This window comes from Kryptolebias marmoratus, linkage group LG11, assembly GCF_001649575.2.
Source record: "Kryptolebias marmoratus isolate JLee-2015 linkage group LG11, ASM164957v2, whole genome shotgun sequence".
Lineage (NCBI taxonomy): Eukaryota > Metazoa > Chordata > Actinopteri > Cyprinodontiformes > Rivulidae > Kryptolebias > Kryptolebias marmoratus.
In genome coordinates this window covers 24,141,962-24,166,150 of record NC_051440.1, presented here as the reverse complement: position 1 = coordinate 24,166,150, position 24,189 = coordinate 24,141,962, and the positions used below count along the sequence as shown (strand labels likewise).

The 24,189-nt window shown below is 37.9% G+C and overlaps 1 protein-coding gene across 2 annotated transcripts in view; it reads left to right on the top strand.

The window, feature by feature from the left end:
- Positions 1-24,189, top strand: part of smpd3 (sphingomyelin phosphodiesterase 3) — a 61,347-nt gene that overhangs the window by 19,657 nt on the left and 17,501 nt on the right. Inside the window, exons 2-5 of one of the 2 annotated variants that reach the window (XM_017434234.3) lie at positions 507-668; positions 9,153-9,856; positions 11,208-11,459; positions 11,556-12,507. In XM_017434234.3, coding sequence (XP_017289723.1) covers positions 9,555-9,856; positions 11,208-11,459; positions 11,556-12,507 — 1,506 coding nt within the window. In that variant the 5' untranslated portion in view covers positions 507-668; positions 9,153-9,554. The remainder of the gene's footprint in view (positions 1-506; positions 669-9,152; positions 9,857-11,207; positions 11,460-11,555; positions 12,508-24,189) is intronic. The other variant, XM_017434236.3, reaches the window with a different exon arrangement.

Genomic DNA, 24,189 nt, shown 5'->3' with positions numbered 1-24,189 from the left:
ACAGCCTCATATAAACCACTCTCCCCTGCAAAAACATCACTGTGTAAAAGCATTTATTAGGTTTGGGTTTATTTTGGTTTATTTGGGACCATGCACAATAACAATACACTCCAAAAGAGGCAGTTGCATTGCACAGATTTAGCCCACGGTTATTTTCCATCTGCAGACCTTAGGCAGGTAAAGACATAAGTACCTAAATAAAACAAAATCAATACAGTCAGCATGGATTCAGGTTAACAGATGCATAAATATAAATACAAATCAGTTCTACTGAACATAAATACAAATGTATTAAACTTTATTCAATAGAAAACATTTAACTATGCTTAATGTTAACAACTAAATGTCGACAGTACTGGCCACTAAAAAGACGATTCTTGGTCTCTCAAGGAAAAATAATAGATTTGTCACATTTTTTCAACAAATCAGGAACTGTGACCTGCTCCTTAGTTCCTCTAAATAAAAATGCACATTGACCAAAAACTGTTTTTTTTTTTTTTTTTAAGGGATTCTACATTAGAACCGGAGCGACTCAGGATGATGTCAGGAGTTGAGTTGGGTTAGATGGTGTAAATTCACTGTTCTGAGTGGGTGTTATCTTGACTCACCTATGGGAACGTCTGCCTGATTCTTCAAACTGAGATTCTTCTGACTGCTGTCTGCAACAGGTGAGATACTGACTTTTCCTTACTCCTTACTCCACTCAGCCACACTGAAACAAACCACTGAAGACCTTTTCCCTGCCAAATATTCAGAGCAGCGTTGTGCTCTCCCTCCTGCAGTCAGTCAGCCTTGCCCATCTCATTCATTGTTATGAGAGCATCAGCATTGCCAAAAAGCAGGTGGCAGCAGATCCTGATAGAATTACCGTGCTGATTATATTGTGCCTCATAGTGATGGCATTATATGCCTGCACTAACTAAATTACATAACCACAATTACTCTGACAAAGGAGACAGAGACGGAGAGAGAGGAGGGTGGAATCATTTGATAGCACAAGGTGTTCACAGATTTTTAAGGTGTGGAAAATTTTGCAAATTGATTTAATGACAGAGTTGCCTCGGTTCTTTAGTTGAAAGGAAATTTGCTAACAGACAAAAAGGGTTGACTTTAACAGTTAATGCTAAAGTTTTAAGCAAAGATCTTGCACATTGAGTAGCACTTGGAGTCTATTTTGTGACTGACTCTCAGCTACAACCACACCAAAGATTAGCTCAGTATCTGTAAACATGAATGTCCATCCATCCATCCGTCCGTCCATCTTCCACGGCTTATCTGTGGTTGGGTCACGGAGGCAACAGGTCCAGGAGGGAAACCCAGACATCCCTCCCCCCAGCGACATTCTCCAGCTCCTCCTGGGAGATCTGAAGGTGTTCACAGGCCAGAGAGGATACAGAATCTCTGAAACGTGAAACATGAAATATGCCTGAAAAGCATGCAAAGGGAGGCGTCCAGGAGGCATCCTAATCAGATGATGAACCACCTCAGCTGACTCCTTTCGATGAGGAGGAGCAGCAGCTCTACTCCAAGCTCCCCCCCAGATGAAGGAGCTCCTCACCTTATCTCTAAGGCTGAGCCCAGCCACCCTTCGAAGGAAGCTCATATCAGCCGCTTATATCCAGGATCTTGTTTTTTCTGTCATGATCCAAACCGCATGACCACAGGTGAGGGTTGGATTTCTATGGTCACTTGGCTGTGGCAGCCATCTTAGACTGGGTTGACTCCAAACATTAATCAGGTGTAGATGTACTCTCAATGATTAGTTTCTGCAAGTTTCCTTTATTTGTTTTCAGATTCACTAATACACACACTCACATGGAGTGAAAATACTATTTTCCACCTTTAACTCTGGCAAAGGGCGATAAAAATGCATTTTATTGCAGTACTCCATATGCAGCAAACACCTATCAGTGACATTAAAAGATTAAGAGTAATCAGCTGCCAGCTCTCCTCTGATTGATAATGAATAATTTGACAGTTTATCCAGCCCAGTGAAGAAGTCTAAGTGCTAATGAGAGTTTTTGTTCCTCCCAGCCATTCCCAGAGGTCCAATTTCATCTCCGATTGCTTTGTTGTTGATGGAAACACAAAACCATAATTCCTAATTGATTGGAAAATAACCATCCAGGGGAAGACATGTGACATTGGTTTTACTTGAATCTATTACAGCCTTCAATGGACCGGCTGTAAATACCTGACATGCTTCAGCTGAAAAAAAACAAAACAACATTTCACTGGATATGAAACACATTCAGTGTGTCCGGACCGAGCCTGTGTGTGTGTTCTCAGTACAGTGACAAGCAGCTACGGCTGTACAGTCAGTAAGTGTATGTGAGTAGGTCACCATGACAACAGCACTCCCTGGAGCATGCAGTCAGCAGAATGACGTCACTGGCCTTTACAGGTCCGTGTGTGTGTGTGTTCATGCTGGTCCTGCAGGATCTCTTGGAGTATGCAAAGAGAAACAGATGAAGAGATTTTTAAAAAAGGAAAATAAAACAAGAAGGAGAGGAGCTGCAGAGAAAAAGCAGAAATAAAGAGAAGAGAAGAAACTAATGAGGAAAGGAAATAAATGATGCAAAGAATCAGAGAGGGAGTAACTGCTCTGATCCAACACTATTTTAGTTTTTGCCAGATGGCCTTATTTCTCGTTTGGCTTAGCACATATTTCTAAGCTGTGTGTGTGGTGGATGTGTTAATGTGTCGCTCAGATAGCCAGAGTATTGATAACTGTTACGCTGAATTGTTCTGTCCAAGACAAAGGGCTCCTGTGTGTACAGTAGATGTGGAAAAGGTCTCCCATTCGTCCTGCAGAAGTGGGACACACAACAGCCTCAAACCATGCAGCCTGTGTAAATGTTTTGCATCATTTTCTTTTGTTTTTTTTATCTATTCATGGTTGTTTTTGGTTAATGCATTTTGGACGTGGTGTATCTTTTCTGTTTTGTATAGCGTGTTGGGCCTTTGATTTCCTTATTTTTGTGAATGTTTACATTTTTAATACATTTATTTTGTTCATGTCTTTTTATCTTATTATTTTTGAGCTACATTTTGGTTCTACATGCAAACATAACCATTTTGTGTCACTTTAAGGTCATTCATGTCTTTAGGTTGCTTTGTCCCTGTCCTTTGGGTCTTATTATTGCCCGCCAAAGACGAAAAGATGATAATGTTTTTATGCCCGTGCGTGCATCTGTCTGTTACCAAAATACCTCATAAACCACAGAATGGATTTTACTGAAACTTTAAGAAAGTAATCACATCTACAACTGATTAACTTTTAGAGTCAATCCATCGCAAGATGGCTGCCGCTGCTAACAGACAGCTGTGTCTCAGTCAGTTTTACTGATACTGGGCTAAAACTGAATGTAGTAGTCGCTGAGAGTCATTCATAACACGTACTCTGAGTGCAACATCTCGCAGTATCACATGACTTTCTATAAAATGTTATTTTGACTAAAACAGCTACAACTCTGTCATTCCTCAACACAAGACGATCTTAGTCTAAAAGTCTGGGATGGAAGGTGGCGGATGACATGCATCCCTTCAAGGAATCATTTCCTTTGTTTTTATTTCTTGAAACTTTAGTGTTTGTGACTATTATAAAGCAGGTTTCAGTATAATTATTTTGGGTCACATTTTGGATACCCTTTTGTCTTTTTGGTGTTTATTTTACATTTCTGTGGTTTTGTATGTCTCATAATGCAAACAGTTCTTACTTGTCATCTGCATTAAGAATTAGTTTTTGGTTTTTCTTTTGCCTGAATTTAATTCATAATTGACTTGATGCCCAGTTAGGTCTTTTATTTTGGTCGTTTTAATAAAACATTATGCACTTTTGATAGTCTGGTATCAGTTTTTCCACTAATACACACTCATTCTACAATGCTGATGGTTCCACACATGAGCACATGAACTATAATGACTTTCCAGACCAACATGGAAACACACGCAGACTGTGAAGGTTTACACGCAGCATTCTCGTTGTTTATCCAGACAGACAGTATTGATTTAAGCTCAGGGGGAAATTATTTGACTTACATTTACAGGCAAACTTTCATGGACTTCCCGAACTGACATAGGTGGCATTTATCACTAACGTCCAGGCTGTCAATAAGATCCTAAGAAGTTAGCTTCACTACAAAACTGTAAAACAACGTTTTCATCAATAACACAGCTCATAAATCCCAGCTTTATGATGAAGAAGTTGAGCTAAGAGAGGGGAAAAACAAAGAAAATGGACAATTGGATCTTAATATGATATACTTTAGTTACAATAAAACCGACCCCGGCCCCACAATGTGTAATACATCCCAGTTTAATTCATTCTATTTTTATTTCATTATGTAAACGATTAAAAGAGAAATCTGAAGTGTTATTGTTTTTATTAAACTGTGAGGCAAACTCCCACACTGTTTTGTGATTAAAGCACCACTCGTCATTTTCACTTTGGACATCGGCTGCTAATTGTCATCTCACTGTAACAAAAAACAGAGATTTGTTTTTGTGCACGAGGAAAACAGAAACAAAATATGAACTACTTCAAAAAAACACTTCAGATAAGTGACTTAATTTGACCTAATCAATTTTAAAAAATAATCATCTGGCTTAAAAGGTCTATCATGTTGTTAAAAACACACTGAATATGAACTGTAGCTGTTGCCAAATATAAGTTTAGTATTATTTTATAATGTTTTTCAGTTTTGTTTGTTTAGCATTAATTTCCTTTTTGAGGCTGTTACATCTGATATTTGATTTAACCTGAACCAGGATTTGAAACTGCAGGAATTCACTGAGGTTATTTTTAATATTACATTCTCTAATCAGTAAAGTAGTGTTGCACAACTCTGCAGCTCAGTGAGTCATATACTGTATGTATATATATATATATATATATATATATATATATATATATACACACACAGTGCCTATAAAAGTATTCACCCCCTCGGATGTGGTGTGCTTTTATTCTTGTCAGAAATCCATCATGGTCAATATAAATTGGCCTTCTTTACAAAAAACAAAACAAACAAACAAAAGAAAATGTTTTCAATGTAAAAGTGAAATCGTTTTTTTACAGAATGATACCAATAAATAAAAATATTTCAGTTAAAAGAAGTGATTGCATAAATATTCACTTGTTTTACAATGCATATTTGTATTTGCTTCTTATTACTCTGTAGAAATTTAATTTCTCTTTCACATTGAAGAAGGAATCTTGTCAGTTATTTGTGTTATTTTGGGCTGTGGTCAATTTGTGTCACATCATTTTGCTGGTTTCACCCATTTTTATTCACCAGTTAGTTTGTGATCTTAGTTAGCAGCTGATAATTTAACATCAAAAGGGCTAATTTCAAAAGATTATTTTGGTAAACCTAAGGCCTGTCAGTAAATACATCCAGGACATTAAAGATTTTTGGGCTTTTAGTCATTTTAAAACAATATTTGCCACCATCATCTGGCATTGTTATTCTGGTAAACTCTCAGTGGCAGCCGGGTGATTTAAACCCGTCTGATATAGATGTGTCTTTGCCAGTAAGATGCATTCTAATATTCTGTTAAATGCTTTTCCATTGCAGCCTGTTTCTCTCTCCTGATTAGGACATGTCTTTGGGTATAAAATATGCACTGCTGCGTTTCTCCTGATGTGGCAGGAGTCACGGTTTGTGCTGCTGACATATCAGTGGTGATTGATGGGTGTTTTTCTGGGTTTTTGTTGTTGATGCTGTCTGCAGTTTCTAAAAAAGAGACTCCTTCAGAAGATTTGGAAAAAAAAAAAAAACCTGTTCTGCTGAAAAGTGGAAGTCTTTAAAAGCTGCGAGTCGGGGGATTTAACGCTGTAGGGAGCGCAAACGCAGACAGCAAAACAAACTTGTGGGGGAGGAAAAGCCCATCTTCCCCCCGTCTCAACTTTACCCTCAGACACCTGTCAATCATTTTGTTGAGTTGTATGTTTTGACATGGCAGACATGGAAGTCAATCACTGATAGTCAATTAAGTATTGCCTTGGAATATTCTAAAGATAACTTCATTATCAAATTAAAGGAATTCTTTCTGAGATTTTCTTTAAAATCTTGTCAAAATTTTGTGAGATGTATTGTTACTTCACCATGTTTTTCTTGTGCTTTCATTTTGAGATTCCTGGTTTTTATTTTCTCTGGTGCCCTGTCAGCTTTTGTTTTTGTTATTAAATTCTTTTGTTTGCATCCAGTCCTTGAGTTCAGCCTGCGTCCTTGAGTCCTTACGCTCCAGATCTGACGCATGCATCTACACAAACACGAACAAGAGCATTAATGCCCTCCTTAGCCTTTTGGCATTGGGTGATGATTACCTTTGTAATAGTTTTCATTACATCTTTTTAAATCTACAGAACAGGAGACTGAAAGCTTAGGCTGTTAAATGACTCATATTGACCATGTAATGCCCATAAATTATACTGTATATTGAATCATATATCAGCTATTTGTAATGTTTTCTTTGATTCAAAGATTATAATTTATTTTAATAATCAGAATATATGGATTTGTGATACAAATCAAAAAGTTTTCTGATTTGAATCTCATCTGGCGTCTCTCTGTGTGAATTTTGCATGTTTTTGTCGTGCATTTGTTTTCTCCAGATATTCTATTTTTCTCACACAGTCCAAAAACATGCATGTTAGGGTAACTGGAAATTCAACATTGATCTTAAGTGTTCTCTGTCTTTGGTGTCTCTATGTTGGTCCTTCAATGAACTGGAAATCTCTGTGGGTGTATCTCATCTCGCTCATTAACCAACGGAGAGAGGCACCAGCTCAGTTAATGATTAATACTAATACTGGACCACAAATGGCTTGTCTTTATGAGGAAAGGAACTGCAGCTTCAATGCCAGGTGGCACTGAGTTAATGCAATGAGTCTACATTAGAGTTTATGTGTGGTAGTAAACCCTCTGATGGCTTCCTGTAGTTAGCTCACTCTCTCATCCCGCTCTGCTCTACTTGTGCTTTATTTATATCCAAGTTTCAGCCATAAATTATTTACCCAGAGTTAAACCGACCTTTAACAATCATGGTGACTGTGTTAAACACAGAGTGACCTCAGGACCACTTCAGTACAACGGGACAGGAAGCTGCATTCACCCGGATCAAAGACTGTCTGTTGATCAGACAGTAAAACAATAAGTCAGATAGAAACTCTGCACATACAGTACGTCAGTCAGTCAATCTTTGATTCAGCGGGTCACTTCCTCGCCTTCTCCTCCAGCCCACCTCAAAGCAGGTCACAAGTCAGTCATCGTACAAAACAGGCGGCTCGTCTGTCACAACAAGAATTATTAATGTACACAAAGGTTTGGATTGTGCAGAGGGAGATTACTGAGAGCGAGGAGATATTGTTCACACGAGAGAGATGTGCTATTCATAGGACACGCTGTCTAACAAAAGAGCCTCATTTTGGCAGAAAACAACAGGCTGTCGTTGACATATGGCTGTTATTTTGCTCCAAAGCAGATCCTGATGTGACAATATGTTCCGTTTGTTCGTTAGCAAGCAGAAAAAAAATGTAGGTGTTGTGATTTTTAGATAAAATTCAGAGCATAACAAGATGTAAAATTTAAAGATAAACATTTTGAGGTACTCATTGCAAAGTGTGAAGTCAAACTTAAAAAAAAGATTATTCTGAAGTTTGCCAGATATGTTTATATGAAATTCTGAAATGCAGGTACTCACTTAATGTAAACAAAGCACATGTTTATTTATGTTTGTGGAATTTATTCTCTTTCTTGTGTTAGAGGACCTAATAGATAAATAGATGAAAATTGGCTCATATGATAATAAAAAGAAAAAAAGAAAACAGCACTATGCTGAATTTACAGCACTTACAGAAATTTGAACTGTCAGATAATTGAGATACCAAGGTCTCAAAGCTTAATTAACTTCTTTAGGCAACTGCTTTTTATTATTACTATTTTATTTTATTTTATTTAAAGGTTTATTTGTGCAAACCTTGCGCAGCTGCAAGCTCTTTTAATCATTTGCAAAAGTTTATTCATATGTAAATGAACTATTAAAAATTCTCCTGCATTTAAGAAACTGTTCACATTGATTAATCAAGAGATGCAATGACGAAGCAATTTTCTAGAAAATGAATCACTGCAGAATAAAATAAATAGGCTTTTTGTGGATCACTGTGGCAGATCTGTCATGTTTGATGATTGTTCTGCAGCCAATGATGCAGGGAAAGTGTGAAATAAGAAAAAGATGAAATAAAAAATCAATACCATATAATTTTGGAAGCATTTAGAACAATCTAAATGTCATAAAATCTTAAGATAGACCTAAAAAAAGAACCAAGATGAGCAATAATCTCAAACAAGTAGGTAACAGATAGTTTTCTGCAGACTTGACTTTATGCTTTTTTACTTTTATTTTACTGGTCTCAATATTTTCAAAAAATATTTTTAAAGGTTTTATTTTTTTTAAAGTGAGTGGTATGTCATTTCTGTGTTTTAACTGCTGTAAGATTTTTTCGTTTGTTTTGTTTTGTTTTGTTTTTGTCATTTTTCTTTTCTTGCTTTAACCTGCAAATAATCAAAGTCCTCATTCACGACGTGGTTGTGTTAAAATCAAGTTCACACATTTTGAAAGCTAAAAATTTGCAATTTTACCTTTTTTAAGATTAAAAACAGCTTGAATAGGAAATATGCTAATATTTTCTGCATATTTTTAGTTTTTCTTCTACGTTTAACTTGACATTTTGATACCTTTGCTGAAGCTGGAATCTGCTCTATTTATTTCAGATGTAACATAGATGTAAATGTGCCAGACATCTTTCTTTAGACCTAATGAATTCCTCTTATTTATCTAAATGACAGCACTATAAGAATCATGCATTCATTCAGTATGAATTGATTCGGGAAAATCAGGGAAATCTATTTTATTTTATTTTATTTTATTTTTATTTGAACATGACTTCAATAATTAATAAAGAAAAAAGTTGGATCAAAACTTGATTTTTCCCCAGTGGAAAAATTTATATGTTTTAAAATTCACAGACATTGTTAAATCTGTGCTGCTTCTAGCTTTCATTCATCAGTAAAGTCAGTTACTAACATCGTGCCTTTTTCTTCCTCCCTTCTCCCTCCTCTCCTTATTGATCCGCTCTCTTTCTAAAGGGCCCAGAGGAAATTGTGATGTTTAATGGATGCCCCCTACGGAGGTCTTTGGAGTCTTTGCAATCATAGATCCGGCATCAAGCAAATGCCTTTCATTATGGCAATGCGCTACCTCAAGACTGTGCTTCTTGAACCCTCCAATTGGGGGTGTAATTACTGAGGGAGGGGTAGTGAGGCTGAGATAAGCTTTAGATAGAAATCTCTCAAATCATGTAGTGTTCCTTTCTCCAAAGAGGGGGGAGGGTGTACGCTTGATTCTGGTTTCATTTTTATTCATTTCTGTTCATGTAATCAGAACAGATCTGTGCTCACTTGTTGAGTGTATGTGGGTGTGGGAAGAGAGCGTGAGGTGAGGAGAAAGTGACAGAAAGGACAAAAAGAGAACAGGAAAGATAGAAAGAGATGGTCCTCCACACCACCCCTTACTCCAGTGCCTGTCTGCACTTCCTGGATGGCTTGTCGTGGAGCCTGGTGTTTCCTTGCTACTGGTTCCTGGACAGGCTCCTGGCTTCCTGCGTGGCCACTTCCCTGGAGAAGCGCCAGCGCTCCCAGGACCCCTGCTCCCTCCTCACCCTGTGTGTCCTGATTTCTGCACCCCTCTATCTGCTGCTCCTCCTAGCATCCCTTCCTTTCGCCCTTCTGGGGTTCATCATTTGGGCTCCCCTGCAAGCTGTTCGCCAGCCATACCTGTATACGTATCGCAGGTGAGTGCCCACCCAGGCAATGTTTTCACAACTTCCGATTTTAAATTTTCTTCAGCGTCACTCTGAACGACAGACACTGAAGCAGAAGCTGGGTTAAAGGGTATTAATTCTCCACGTAACAGGGTTAGGGATGAGGTAAAGGAAACTCCTGAAAGGCTGAATCTAGAATGCAAGAAACAGACTAATTCAAGGTTATGACATTTTTGAATAATTACTTATATTTGAATCTGATTAGTGGCATTTACAACAGTCTGGTAATGAGTGGAGGAGGTAAAAACAGCAAGACCAAATGAACGGTAGTTACAGTCTCTACAATCATCAGCACAAAAGACCACATCTTTGCACACTCAGCATTTCTTCTCACCTTTAACTGCTTTTTTTCATACATCAGCAGGCTCTACCAAACAGAGAACAAAAGTTGAACTAACTAAGTAAAAAGACCAAAGTACTATTTTAAGAAAAATGAAATCAGCATTAAGACATGCCAATTTTCTTAATGACTCAAATCTCATCTGGGGCAGTGATTTCTACCAAATTGTATTTAATAATAGAATTATACATCGAAACACGGCTCTTATTTTGCTTCAGCTTGAAGCAAACCTGATAACAATATTCCCTTTTTTACAACTGAAAACAACAGTCTCTTATATTTTCAAGCCCTTTTTTTTGGTCAACATCAAATATTTTTTGACAGATTTAATGTGAAATATCTTCGCTGATCATAAATTTAACTTTTTCAGATATAAAAAGTTGGCAACGGCAGTTCATACCCATCTGCTGTAACCATGCTGAATGCCATGAATCATTTAGATGGACAGCTTATTGACATTTACACGTATACAGTTACTGTATTTTGTTGTTGCGTTTTCCACAGGTTAGCTTCATAAAAGTAAGGAGGATACACATTTTAAAGTAAGTTGAAAAACAGAAAATATTTTAAAGAAAGAGTTTAAATGCTGCACAAGTATTGTGCATAATTTCACAGGAAACTAAGCTGCCCATGTATTGCACAGCAGAAGGCATTGGATTTGCAGCCCAGTCTCTAGAGGAATTTGTTGCCAGTTATGCATTTCTGAAACCTGCATTTTTTATCATAAATTTCATAAACAATACATTCCTCAGTCAAACAATCCTGTCGTGTTTGCCATCTCACAGCACATAGTGAGGGTTTGTGAGAAATGACCAGGCAATGAAAGTTGTGGATTTTAGTGCTGAATTGTTTAAAAGCACAATTGTTTATGGTGTACATAAAATCCAAAGAAAAGTAAACAGCAATTATTTTAAAAGGTACCACTCTTTTTCTTCTTCTTACTTATTATGTTATTTATTTATTCATTCATTCATTGTCCAGACCAGACAAGAACCTGGCAGAGCAGGATCAGGCTGGACAAGGTGGCGCTGGGCTCGGAGAATGGAGGACACAAGGCAGAAGCTTCTGTTTCTGCAGTGCCAATGTTTGCCTCCTGCCAGACTCCCTGGCCAGGTTCAACAACTTGTCAGACACCCACAGGAGAGCTCGCGAGGTGGGAAAGAGAATCCGCAATGGAGCCAGTCGGCCCCAGATTAAAATCTACATCGATTCACCGACCAACACCTCTATCAGGTGAGCAGTTTTTTTTTTTTCTTAGAGCTCCTTCTGTTTTTCACACCGGCTCCATCAATACCTCTAGAACATCTTCTTTTCTGTTCTGTTCTTTAGTGCGGCATCATTCAGCAGTCTGGTCACAGGTTTCCGTCGTACCTCCTCTCTGGATCAGCGTCCAGAGCAAACGCACACCACCAATGGCCCGGCTGAAACTGAAATTGAACCCGTCACCGAGTGCCCAGTTCATCCCTCAGGTGCCACCGATTGCCCTGTTCACCCCTCTGCAGGAGAGCAGGGCTTCACTGATTGCCCCGTTCACCATGATGGCTCAGACACCACAGCAGACTGCCCCCTTCACTCGACGGGGACTAACAGCAGCTCAGACTGTCCTGGTCAGACCTCAGGGGAAGCTGCAGACTGCCCCATGCATTCCACTGGAGGTCAAAGTGGCTCCGGCCATCATGACTGCCCCATGCATGGGGAAGGGATGCAGCAAAAACCACCAACAGACTGCCCGCTTCACACCTCAGGGGTTCAAATTAGCATCAGTGCTCCAGAACCAGACGCCCAGGAGGAGGATGCTGAGACTGGTAATCACCGAGAGCTGGCAGGAGGAGACATGGGCAGCATGACTGCCTCTCGGGAGTCCCTAACTCGTTACCATGGGGGTGACATCACTGTAGGGATATCCTCCAATAATACTCTCTCCCATGTTCCACGCACATCTATTTTCAAGCGTCCAGGACGGAAACGTCGTCATGGAGATGAGACATTTGACCATGAGATCTCTGCCTTTTTTCCTGCCAACTTGGATTTTCTGGCTCTACAGGAAGTATTTGACCATGGAGCAACAACAAGACTGCGACGGCAGCTGCACCGCTACTTCCCCTATGTGCTTAGCGATGTTGGGAGGTACGGCTGGAAAGGCTGCTGTTCCAGGTTCAAATTCTTGAACAGTGGCCTCATGTTGGCCAGTCGCTACCCAATCTTGGATGCACGGTATGAGTGCTACCCCAACGGGAGAGGAGAGGATGCTCTGGCAGCCAAGGGGGCGCTGTTTGCCAAGGTTAGTGGTTTGACTTTTTCTACTGGTTGCTCTGCTTTTAATTAGGTTATGGAGGCAAAGATTCAGGCTGAATCATGTTTCCTAGTAGCACCTCCTAATTTGAATATTGCCTTGGCCCTTAATTCAAAGTCTCAAGAGGTAGTGATGAAAATATTCCACTAAGAAATCTCTAAAAGAAGCTGATACATTATCAATTGCTTTTACATAAACAGCTGCAATGTCTTTTTGCTCAAGTTCTAATATGTCATGAAACATAAAGCAGACAGATAGATATTTATAGATCACACTACTTTTTATTCTTGTTAAATAAGATCAGTGAATTTATTTTATTTTTCGCAAAAGAGCACAACGGTTCCTTGAAGATACAGAATATAAGATACAAAATATGTAATAAAAGATAAATAAAACTTTTAGTCAGACGGCCATTTATTTTTTGTTATGATTTCACTAATTAGTTTCAGAATCATTCCGATTGAAAGGTCAGTGGAGAAATTATAACCAACGACTTTGCTATGATCTATAATAAGGATGAACTGCATTTTGGAGGCATTCTCATATTTTATAATCATTTTGACCTTTCTTATAATTATTTCTGTTTGACAGCCTTTATAGTCACTCTTTAAAAATAACTAAGAGCTCTCCTCCTCTGTTTAATTTGAGGAAAACTGAGACGAATTTGAATTTCAGTGTCTCTGTGGGTTTCATTTTTCTGTTTCTGCTGCAGCAGAAATTTGTTCATGCTCTGATTGCTGCTTGTTGCTATTTTGGCCAAACTGTGATCTCGTCATCTCTGATGCTGCTCTGTGACATTGGTAGACATCTACATGAATCTGCCCTTTAAGTCTATTTATGTTACAATAATAAATTTGTAGAAAAGCGTGTGAGAAAAAGCTGGAGGGTCAGAGCTAAAATGACCTGCCAGCTGTCTGTTTTCATGTGCAAAACTAGATAAAAAATCTTACTTTTATTCTTACTTGGTGCAAAAACCTTTTTATAGTGATATCCATCGACTTTATTGCATGATTAACTTTATTGCATGTTTTGTGACACTGTTGTCACAACGTTGCGGTGATGGACATCTACACATTTAAAGCATGTGGCACTCACTTCATACTTCTTTACAACCGCTTCCATTTTCACAAATGCCTCTGTCACTGTACTGAGTGCACCAATTTCACTGACACACAAAGCTCTGAATTGTGAAGGCAAGAAAAATTATCATAAGATTCTTAATTCCTTATACATTTGCTGATAAATTAACAATTTTTACGCATAATAGTATGACTAAATGCCAGTTATTTATTAGAAAAGCCAGAACACTGGGGGTTTTTTTTCAAATTCTGTATTACATAATGTTTTCTAAGAGTAGCCATAAGCTGCCATAATAGACCTCCCCTACTAGGACTAGGACTCCACAACAGAGTTATTTTTGTCATACGCATTTTTAAATAAAATGTAACTCACACAGGTATAAAGCTGCTGATCAGTTGCTCATAATGAGCCACATTTTCCTCCCTTTGCACATATTACTCCAAAAGCCAATCTACTGTATATGCTGCAGCCAGACTAAAATGGCACATTTGGATGAAAATGTGAAGTACCCAGTAAGGCATATCTGCTAATGGATGTCAGTATTACAGTGGCCGACAGGTGCAAACAAACAAACACAAAAAAAAACCATATGCAACAGAAAAACGCTGCAAAAGAAAAATGCTGCAGTCACAGAAAATACACAGAAGTAAAAACATACAACCAACACAACAAATGCAAAGGAAAGATTTGACCCGGTGCTGGCAGTGAGATCGGTTAACGCACCTCCATGTGTTCCTTCCTCCGAAACCTGATGGTTTGCTTAGGAACCATCAACAAATTACCAAACTGCAAGTCAAATGGCATAAAGACACTAGATATTGGATATTCGTGGAGCACAAATATCTAATATCCAACCTCGTGTCCCCATAGTGGTCTGGTGCACTTCCATTTTCTGGAGTGAGTATGCAGCTTGTTTTACTTGCTGGTGTTTTGTTTTGTTTTTTGTATTTGCAGCGTTTTTCCTTTGCATTTATTTTGTTGGTTGTATGTTTTTGCTTCTGTCTGTTTTCTGTGACTCCAGCATTTTTCTTTTGCAGCGTTTTTCTGTTGCATTTGTGGCACATTTAGCCATTTGCTGCTTTGTTTGCAACTGTCGGCCTTTCGTACGGAATGGATCCAAGAACAATATTTAAAACATTAGTTTTACATCAATTCTACGAAAGATGTTCCCACTTGAAAGAAATTCACAACAGCCCCACTTCTGGTTTAAAGAAAGCGAAACAAATAAATGTTTTTGAGTGCTTGTCCATTTGTTTTGTTTTGTTTGTAGCAGAAACATTTAAAGGCTTTGCGCTAAATGCTAACACTAAGAAAATGTTTACAATCATAATTTAGCATGTGTGTTATTTAGCACAAGATATATTTCAAAACTCATTAATTCTGACTTGATTATAGTGCTATTTACAATAAGACAGGAGTCAGATTAGCTGTTTTTTAATATACTTTCTGCTACTTTATTGAATGCTTTAAAGCTGCTATGCATTAAATCATTACTGAACAGAGAAACATCCTGCAATGATGCAGTTTTTGTCTGTTGTTGTGTGAAAATAAGATAAAGCTTCCAACCAGACCCTTTCAGCACTGAGAGATTGGTCATGTATATAACTTTCAATTTGTTGTATACATTTATGACATGTACTGATGTGGGCTACATGCACAGCAATGGGATATCAGCTACCTTTGTCAGTTTTCTTTTACCAGCAGTCATTATTCTGTATAATAACCAAACAGAGAAAGCAACCATGCCGAGTTTAAAGCTTTTCAGTGCAATGAATCACTGTTGAAACAAGCCACATTGGCATAAAAGTGGGGCTTTTTTTGTGCGAGTATGTGTGTATCTGCTGAGTTTTGACAGTGTGCGAGTTCATTAATCAGCCACATATCGTAACTGGCAGAATGTGAATATGAATCCGATCCATCCTCTGCTGAGCTGGGTCAGCATCACATGACCAGATGCAGGTGATAGGTGCATGTAAAGGCATGCTCACGTGTGCCCTTACCTGCCCTAACCTATCTCAGATCTAATAAAGACATACTATGTCACAGCTTGCATGCTGACAGCCTCATCCTGTTTCCCCGCCACCTGCTGCCTGGCGCGGCTGCTTACAAGCTGCTTCGCTTTCTTGTTTCACTGCCTTCTGTGTGTGAGAGGTCACTCCAGGTCATATTTGTAAGGTGGCTGTGAGCCAGCTGGCAGGTAAAGTCTCAGTGAAAGCTGCTACATGAGAAAAAAGCAAGCGATGTTTAACAGAATGACTCTCCCTAAACTGGATTATTTCTGCTCTGAATGGTCACACGTCAGCTGCTTCTCCTCGTAACAGCGACTGCATAAGCATTACCGCGATGATGTCAAAAAGCACCTGGCACTTTTTATTACACACGTTTCTAAAGCTGTCAGTGTTGGTTGAAAGCGAAGACCATTTAAAGAAGGTTAAAGAAGACCTCAATGAAAAAAACCTCTGTGCACTCTGCAAAATACGAGGATTTGTTTTTACATTTTTAGGTTATTTACACCAGAGGTCCCCAATTCTGGTCCTGGAGGGCCACTGTCCTGCATGTTTTAGGTGTTTCTCTGCTTTGACTCACCTGATTTAAATGAATGTGTGATTAACAGTTTTCTACCGACCTTGAAGATCTGCTGACAAGCAGGGAAACAACTAAAACCTGAAACCCCTGATTTACACCATAAATGTCCCTCTTTAAGATGACAACTTCAATTTAGTGATCAAAACACCCACAGGTTACAATGGATTAAAACTCATTTCTAGTGCAGCAACCAATTGACAGGACTGTATGTTTCTCTCCTCGCTGTGGTTTGGGTTTACTCTGCTTTAATTCTCTTTTTCCCAGCTATACCGCTGAGCACTGAGTATTTTTCCCTGCAAAACCACTTTGGAGAAGCTCTAGCCATGACGTGCTGGTGTTACAGAGTGAGAGAGATGCTGATGTTGACCGAAGCACACGCAGCACAGTTTAAGAAGCAGAGAAACAAACACAAAAATATTAGAACATGGATATAAAGACAGCACTAAAACAAGACTTCCACTTTACTAAATATGCTTTGCTAAACATTAACATATTTAAACCTTTTTTCTGCTGACCACCTCTAAAATTACACACCTTGTACTTTGTAAAGCAACAATTTTTGAGTATTTTTTATGTGTTTTTGCAAATGAAGCATTTAAATGTTAGTTATTCTGATTATAAAACTGTTTCTGTATTTTTTTTTCTTTGATTAGTTCTATCTTAGCCACTGTTATTCACTAACCTTGATGTTTGTGCTTCAGCTGCTGTTGCTGTTAGAACTGAAAAATGTTTTGTGATGTGTTGGATTGTTTGCAGTTTTACTTTTGCAAAGCCTTATTTGGGCTTTGGCAAAAATAAAAGAAAAAAAAAAGCTAAACTTTGATACAAACCTAACATTCCTATTTATTACTTTTGACAATTTCTTGTTTAAAGTCGATGTGTATCAGGTTGAATTTGACCATAGCGAGAAGAAAATCTAAATGTTTTACAGAAATCAGAAGCTCAGTTTAAAAAACATCATATTTTTTTAAAGAATACTTTGGTACTTTTTTAAATTTCTTAATTTACTGAAGTAATTCTCATAAACAGCCATTGTTTCCAACAGGAAAGTCTTTAAATATGAGGAGATGATATTATGTTTAATAGCAGCCGAACACAGGAAGCTGCACCTGGATTTTCATGCAACACTAAACTACATTAAAAATTCAAATGTTTTTATAGGATTGAGAATGAGTTAAAGCAAACATAAATCTTTTATTACATAGGACAAACACCGCACTTGTTTGGAAATCCACTATTCTAAAACAGATAACATAAATTTCACCTCTAGCACAAACACCTTCAGTTCAACTTTTTAACAAAGTCTTTATTTAACCAATCTCAACTCTACTAAAAACAGATTTGTAAAAATAAGTAGTATTTTGGGTATATGTATGAGCAGAAAGGAAGGTTCACAAGGAAGATGGATGCAAAAAAAAAAAATCAATATGTCAAGAGCCTGAGTGTGTTTTATTCAACCAGCATGCAGCACAGAGCTGGAGAGCAAACAGAGCAGTTAATAAGTGTCAAACTGAATTTCCTGCCTCTCTCCTAAAGGCGAAAGCAGGAAGTTGAAACAGTCAGTGTGTGGCTCACTGTACTGTTTTATCATCTAAATTAAAGGATGTAAATGCAGTCGCGGTGAAGGTTAATAACGTAGCGAACGTAGCTTGAACTGTGAGTCAAAACTGAACTGCATGACTGGTGGCGGGCGATATGCAGTGCTTTAATAAAAGCGAGGCCTTTAATTTTTAGTATGTTTGACTGCAGGTTGCTTTTATTGCTCACCTTCGGTTTTTGTATATTCCCTGTAACCTGCTCGTCTCGTGGCCTGCTGCACGCTTTGATCCGCCTGCTGCTGACTCTTCATCACTCTTCATCCCTCAGACATCTTGGCAGCATCCCAGGGCGAAGCCCTCACTTCCCTTCCACGAACCTCCGGCTCACTTCACCGCCAGCTGGGATGCATCTTATTAGACGCAGTTCATTTTAAGCACCTGGTGTTCACGCTGTGTTTGTCTTTGTATTGACCAGATGATCTGATTGTTTTGTGCATTTGAAACACATTGCTTTGTTGTTTTAATTGCTGACTTGTTTATTTGATGTTTTACTCGATTTACTCTGCTACTTCTGCATTATTTTCCTGAAAAAACTTTAGTCAGTTTAGTTTTTTATCTCTGCGATGTAGACTATGTGTTTAATTGCAACCATTTTCACAACCTAAAGCTTACTAATACCGTGCACAGAAATGGAGTATGTGGACATTTTTTTACTTTCGCTGAACATTATTCACAGCTCTGAATAATCAGTCAATGCTGGCATTTTAGTTTGACAGGAGCATTGGTCTAATGTATCTAGTAAATGAGGTTATCAAGTCAAAAATCAACCGCAATCATCCTCTGCTATTCTTTCTTGATTAGTTTGCTCCAATTGTGAACAATTTATTGCTCAAGTTAGACTTCAGTCTCTTGCAAACAAAACTCAAGGGACACATACATTCTAATGATTTCCCCACGGAGGTGTTTACCTGGTGAACGGCAGTGGGTCAACAATATAAATCTGAATTGTGATGCACAAGAGAGATGGAGGAGGAGAGAAAGAGCAGAGAAGAAAGAATATTAATTAAAAATGTTTCCCTGAAGAGAGAAAAGCCAGCACTGGCTCTGTAATTAAAGCTTTTCAGTCTCAACATTTATCCCCCTCTTCTAATTATGTGAAACTACTAAGTGCATGGTTGAGGAGTCACGTGTGTGTTTGTGAGTAAATACAGTTTGAATGCATTACTATGGATTAGGCCTGAAAATAGGAACAGATTGAATAATGGAAATCAATAGGAGAAGACCCCAAATCCACCACCGCCCTCAAATGACGTAGAGGACCTTCATTCACAGTGGACGTTACAATCTATAGACTCTGATTGCTTTCCAGTTAGGGTCCAAAGTTATTTTGTAGCCTGATTGTGAAGAGTTTGAACTCTGTCTTATTCAATGCGCAGGTCAGCTGATTGTCTTTTTCACTATAAAGACTTATGACTCACTATGGTGTTCAAAGAGGCTTTTATGATGTAAATATGAATCATTACTGGATTTCTTCATGACAAACAGCACTATAGATGTAACCAGTGTAAGTCAACTATAAGTAGACAAAAAAATAAGATTCTGTGAGACCTGGACTGGATTTAAGTCACTGACCTGCTTTCTAAGTTATTACCAGAATGATTCTTTGAGTTCAGGGATCGTATTTTCTTCATGCAACTTGGCTGATTCGAATTTTGTTTTATTGACTTGAGTTTTTTTACATAACTGAGGGCTTAGCTTTTTCATTGAAAGTTTAGATATCTTTCAAGTTATATTGTGGTAAATTCTTGTGCACATTTGCATGATTAAAGGCCTATATTTCTTGAAGGAACGCATGTTGCCCACTGCCTTATATGACATTAACCCATCTTGCAGCCATATCTAACGAGAATAGTTAATGCACAGTGTTGAGGGTGACTCTCAGCTATTACCACATAAACTTCACCTCAGTATAACTCAATATGCCAATCAATGATAGATGTACATACATTAAAATCAATGTTTACAGCTCAGAGGTTCTGTTGGAGGTGACTTTCAGACACTAACACAGTGGCGGCTGGCCAATAGAGGGCGCAAGGGTGCCGCCACACCACTCACATTACTTTGAATAAGACGTAAAAAAAATAACAATTAAAATTAAATAGTACATTGAAAATATTTTGAAATATATGTATATATATTTTTAGTTGTGTAAGATAAATATTTTATAGTTAATGATAAGTTGTTTCGTTCTTCGACGTTGTCTGCTTGGTGACGTATTTCCGCCCCGGGGCGCAAAAATCTTTGTCCATAGACTCTCGTTAAAAGTTGTACATACGCAGTAGCTCCTCTTCAGTACAAGAGATAGGACCGTTCAGGGCGCAGGAGAGGTGCGCCCTGAGCTGCTGAATGCAGCTATGTTTACATTTCACCACGCTCCCGCCGCCGGAGCGCGGGACTCCCGCCATGAAGGCTGACGTCACATCCGTCTGTCATAAAGTTCGCCTGATTGAAAAGTCGAGCCGCAGGTGAGCTGCCTTTTATTCAGAGTAGTAAGTTAATTACGTGACTAAGTTACATACAAAGAGTAATAAATAAGTTCATAGTTAATAATTAGTTTAAGAAAATTTATGCTAAAATCTGTTAGAATGTTTGGTTTTGAATTCTAATCGGAGTGAGACATCCGATCTTCGTTATATTGTACGTTCAGAATACATGATGTAGTGAGTGCTCGCACCATAAAACAAGCTTTGACGTAGTTTCTCCGGTAAAGTTTTGAAAAATAAGGGAGAAAACAGGTTTTATAAACGCTAAATGTGTCCTACAGGCTTGTGCCTTGGGAGACCTCCGTCTTTGTAAGTATTGGTGTGTTCAGGAAGCACTTGTGCATTTATATGTACATTAAAATGTTGCTTTTGTTGTTTTAATTCATGTAAATACACTGGTGTGATACCTTAGTATACGTTTTGGTCCAAAACATATACTAAGGTATCACATAATAGACATATTCCAAAACCTTTGGTATATGTCTATTTTGGATTTATAGCCCCCCCTGGAGAAAACTCCACCAGCCGCCACTGCACTAACACAACAATTTTTGTGTTTTGTAAGTCAGTTGGCTGTAGCAGCAATCTTGAACTGGGTTGACTGCAAAAGTTACTCAGTTCTAAATGTACATTCAGTGACTATTTTCTGACAGTTTAATTAAAATATGTCCAGTTGTTAATCAAATGTTTTAATAAAACAGACAAATGACCATATTCACATTGAAACAGTCTAAGACGTTATCAAAGTGAATGCATGTTCTCACTGAGTGGACTGATTTATTTATTGATTTTTTTAAATAATGACAGACTTCTATTTAAACACTCATATGTTTTTGGATCACCTTGACTGTACAACGTTTAATGAGGATATCTCTGCCGCCAAGCTTTCATTGATGATGGGAATGACAAATAATCTGGCAGGTTTGTTCATTTGGAAAGACAAACAAGCCTCAGCACATCTGTCACTCCAGTCCTCTCTTTTGCTGTCTGTCATCGTCGCAACAATTCAGCTCCTCAGTTTTTAAGTGAAGTGATCAAACTCATGCGAGAAATTCGAGGTGAAATCTCAGCCTCCATGTGCTGGTAAAATTAAAGTAATTATTTACAGCATGCTCAGAGCTTTTATAATCAGACTTGCTCAGCTCGGTTGGCTGTGAAATAGCCTCTCTCAGCTCGTTACAGTTCTGCTCTGTTCTGTCTCAATGCCCTGTAATGAAAGGAAGTCAGGGAAAGTTTCTCACATCCTACATTCTGGCTCATGTGCCTTTTTATTTTAAAAGAAATCCAGTTAATTATACTTGTTTTCATTCATAAAGCACAAATAAGTAAAAAGAATCATCGAAGTATCAACTGCTTCCTGTCGAGGCTTTTCTTCATTCTGTGCACAGAGCTTCAATAAACCTCGGTTTTGTGTGAACATCAACTTATACACAAGCCTTGGATTATAAACACATATCGAAAGTCCACTATTCCTTATAAGCATGACTGCGCACGTATACACGTGCAGAAGAATCCCCTCAGGCCTCTTGTCAGTTTCAGGGTGCACACACACCTATTGAAGCATGCATAAGCCTCTGAAATATTAATACAGACTGTGGCATGTGGGTAGAGAAGAGCATTGAGGGAGAAAAGAGCAACTAAGAGGGAAGAAATGGGGATAAAAATACTCTGTTTTTATCTAAATTAAAAAAGCACATAATTAATAGTGAAGTAATGTAGGTTAAACTAAATTAGAGTAGTTGTTTATTTTGCCTGCCTCTGGTTTCACACTAAGCTAAAAACAAGTGAAAATCAAATTATAAATCCTCCTAAGATTGAATTACTCCTGTAAAAGTGGGCTGCCAAACATTACTAAATGTTTAAAATGCAGAAGTATGTATTACGTTACCAAGTGACCCATGGGAATGATTTAGTTTGTATTTAGTACTGAATATCTGTCGTTAAAATTAGATCAGTCTTACTTTGTCCAAGTAATTTAGTACTTATAGCATTTTTATATACCACACAGAGATTCACTACTGAAATGGAAAAAAAAATCATGCTAGAATCCCAGAGACTGATAAATGTAACGTGGATTGTGCCTGAACTTATAGAACTTTCTGCACACTCTTTTATTAATGGTTAAATCTTTAATAAGTCAAACAAGAAACACAGTCGCTGTGATCAGTTGGGTTTTGAATAACAAACAATATTAATCAGTGTTTGATGTTATTTTTAAATATTTTTCCAATTTCACATTTTACTAGAGATGAATTGTGATTAAAACAAAGATCATTTATTGTTAGATTATAAATATAAACCATACAGATTGTGTAGTGACAACAAGATATTTCAGGATATTATAAAGTGAATAATTAAAAAAAAATACAGACAAGTCACTCACTCTTACATGTAATAATGTCGGTGTCTTGAGTTTCATTGATCAGCTCAGTAGGTAACAAGAATGGGGGATATGAGCTAAAATAATCATGTAATATTTAAGACTTTATCATGTTACGTGATATATATGTATTGCCATATTTTAAAATCTGCTTTTAATCACTATACTTCTTCTTAAGGCTAATAAAGGCCAAGTCTGACAGTCAGAAACATAGAAGCATTCCCTGTGTTGTATCCTAATGTCTCCATGAATCTCTGAGTCGTGTGGCTCAATCAATCAATCAATCAGTTTCCCACCTCTAAAAGCTCATTGACTTGTTGGGTGGGTAGGGTGCTGTCTCTCCCCCCTCTTGTAACACAGAAACACTGTGCTCACTGAAGACTTTCCCTGATGGGATGGGGAGTTTGCTGGAAGGTTTCCTGAATGGGCTGTCTGAGTGCGACATTAGGAGAGCGTGAGAGAAACTAAAATCCCAGTGAATTAGATGCAGACACTCCAGATAAAAGTGGAAGTGCTCGATACTTCGCCCACCCATACTTGAAAGGTTGTGATCACAAAATGAAATCTCTCTCATGTGTTGTACTCATTTATATTTGACAAACGTGGTAAATCTTTGCTAAAATTGAATGTTTAATCAACATCTAAAATTAGCCCTTATGGGCATCTACAAAGCCTTTACTTTCAGACCAAACTTAGCCCAGTGACAGCCTAGATGCCCCATTTAGATGATTTTAAATGTCTTTTTCAACCATAATATTTTCACTGAGGAGTTCAACGCATCAACAAATCAATGCAGTTTTAAAAACTCTAATTTACTGGCAATAAGAATTATAAGAGAAGTTAATGCACCATCTCATAATGCATTTATTTAATTTGCTCAAGTATTTTTGTCACATTTTGAGCTCAACCATTTCAACCAAACATATGAAGAATAAGTGAATCTATGACTCGAAATACTGAGTGGAAATCTGTGGTCTTTGCTGTAAGATGGTGCACTTACTGTTTTCAAGCATAAAATGTTAGCTTCTGTGTGGCATTAAAAGCTAATTAGCCTTATGCTTCATTGAGGTTCTTATAGAGGTTTTTATTAGAGGCTCTGCAAGATACAAACTCCACAACAGATCCCACTGTTGGCAGTTTGTTCCCTTTTGTCGAAGTGAGTGTGCTTTCAACTGCAGGAAGCTTTTAATTCACAGGAGAGAAAACACTGTAGTTTTCTCATTGTGGTATATACTTGGACAAATTTTGTACTTTTTTAAAGAGACACCAGGCAAGAAGCACTGCTCAGTTTATAGAATAAATGAAGGCTTTGCATTTCTTAAAGTAATGCATATCACCCACAATCTTATATGCCAGACTTTTAGACTGGGATCATTTTATGTTGAGAAATTTCAAAGTTATAGACATTTTGGTCAAACATTGAATCAGTATTTCAACATGTCTCACCAAGCGTATGTGTTGTGAATGACTTTTAGCTACTACCATATAATATTTTAGCTCATTATCTGTAAAATTGAGTTATAGACATTTCTATGTTGGAGCT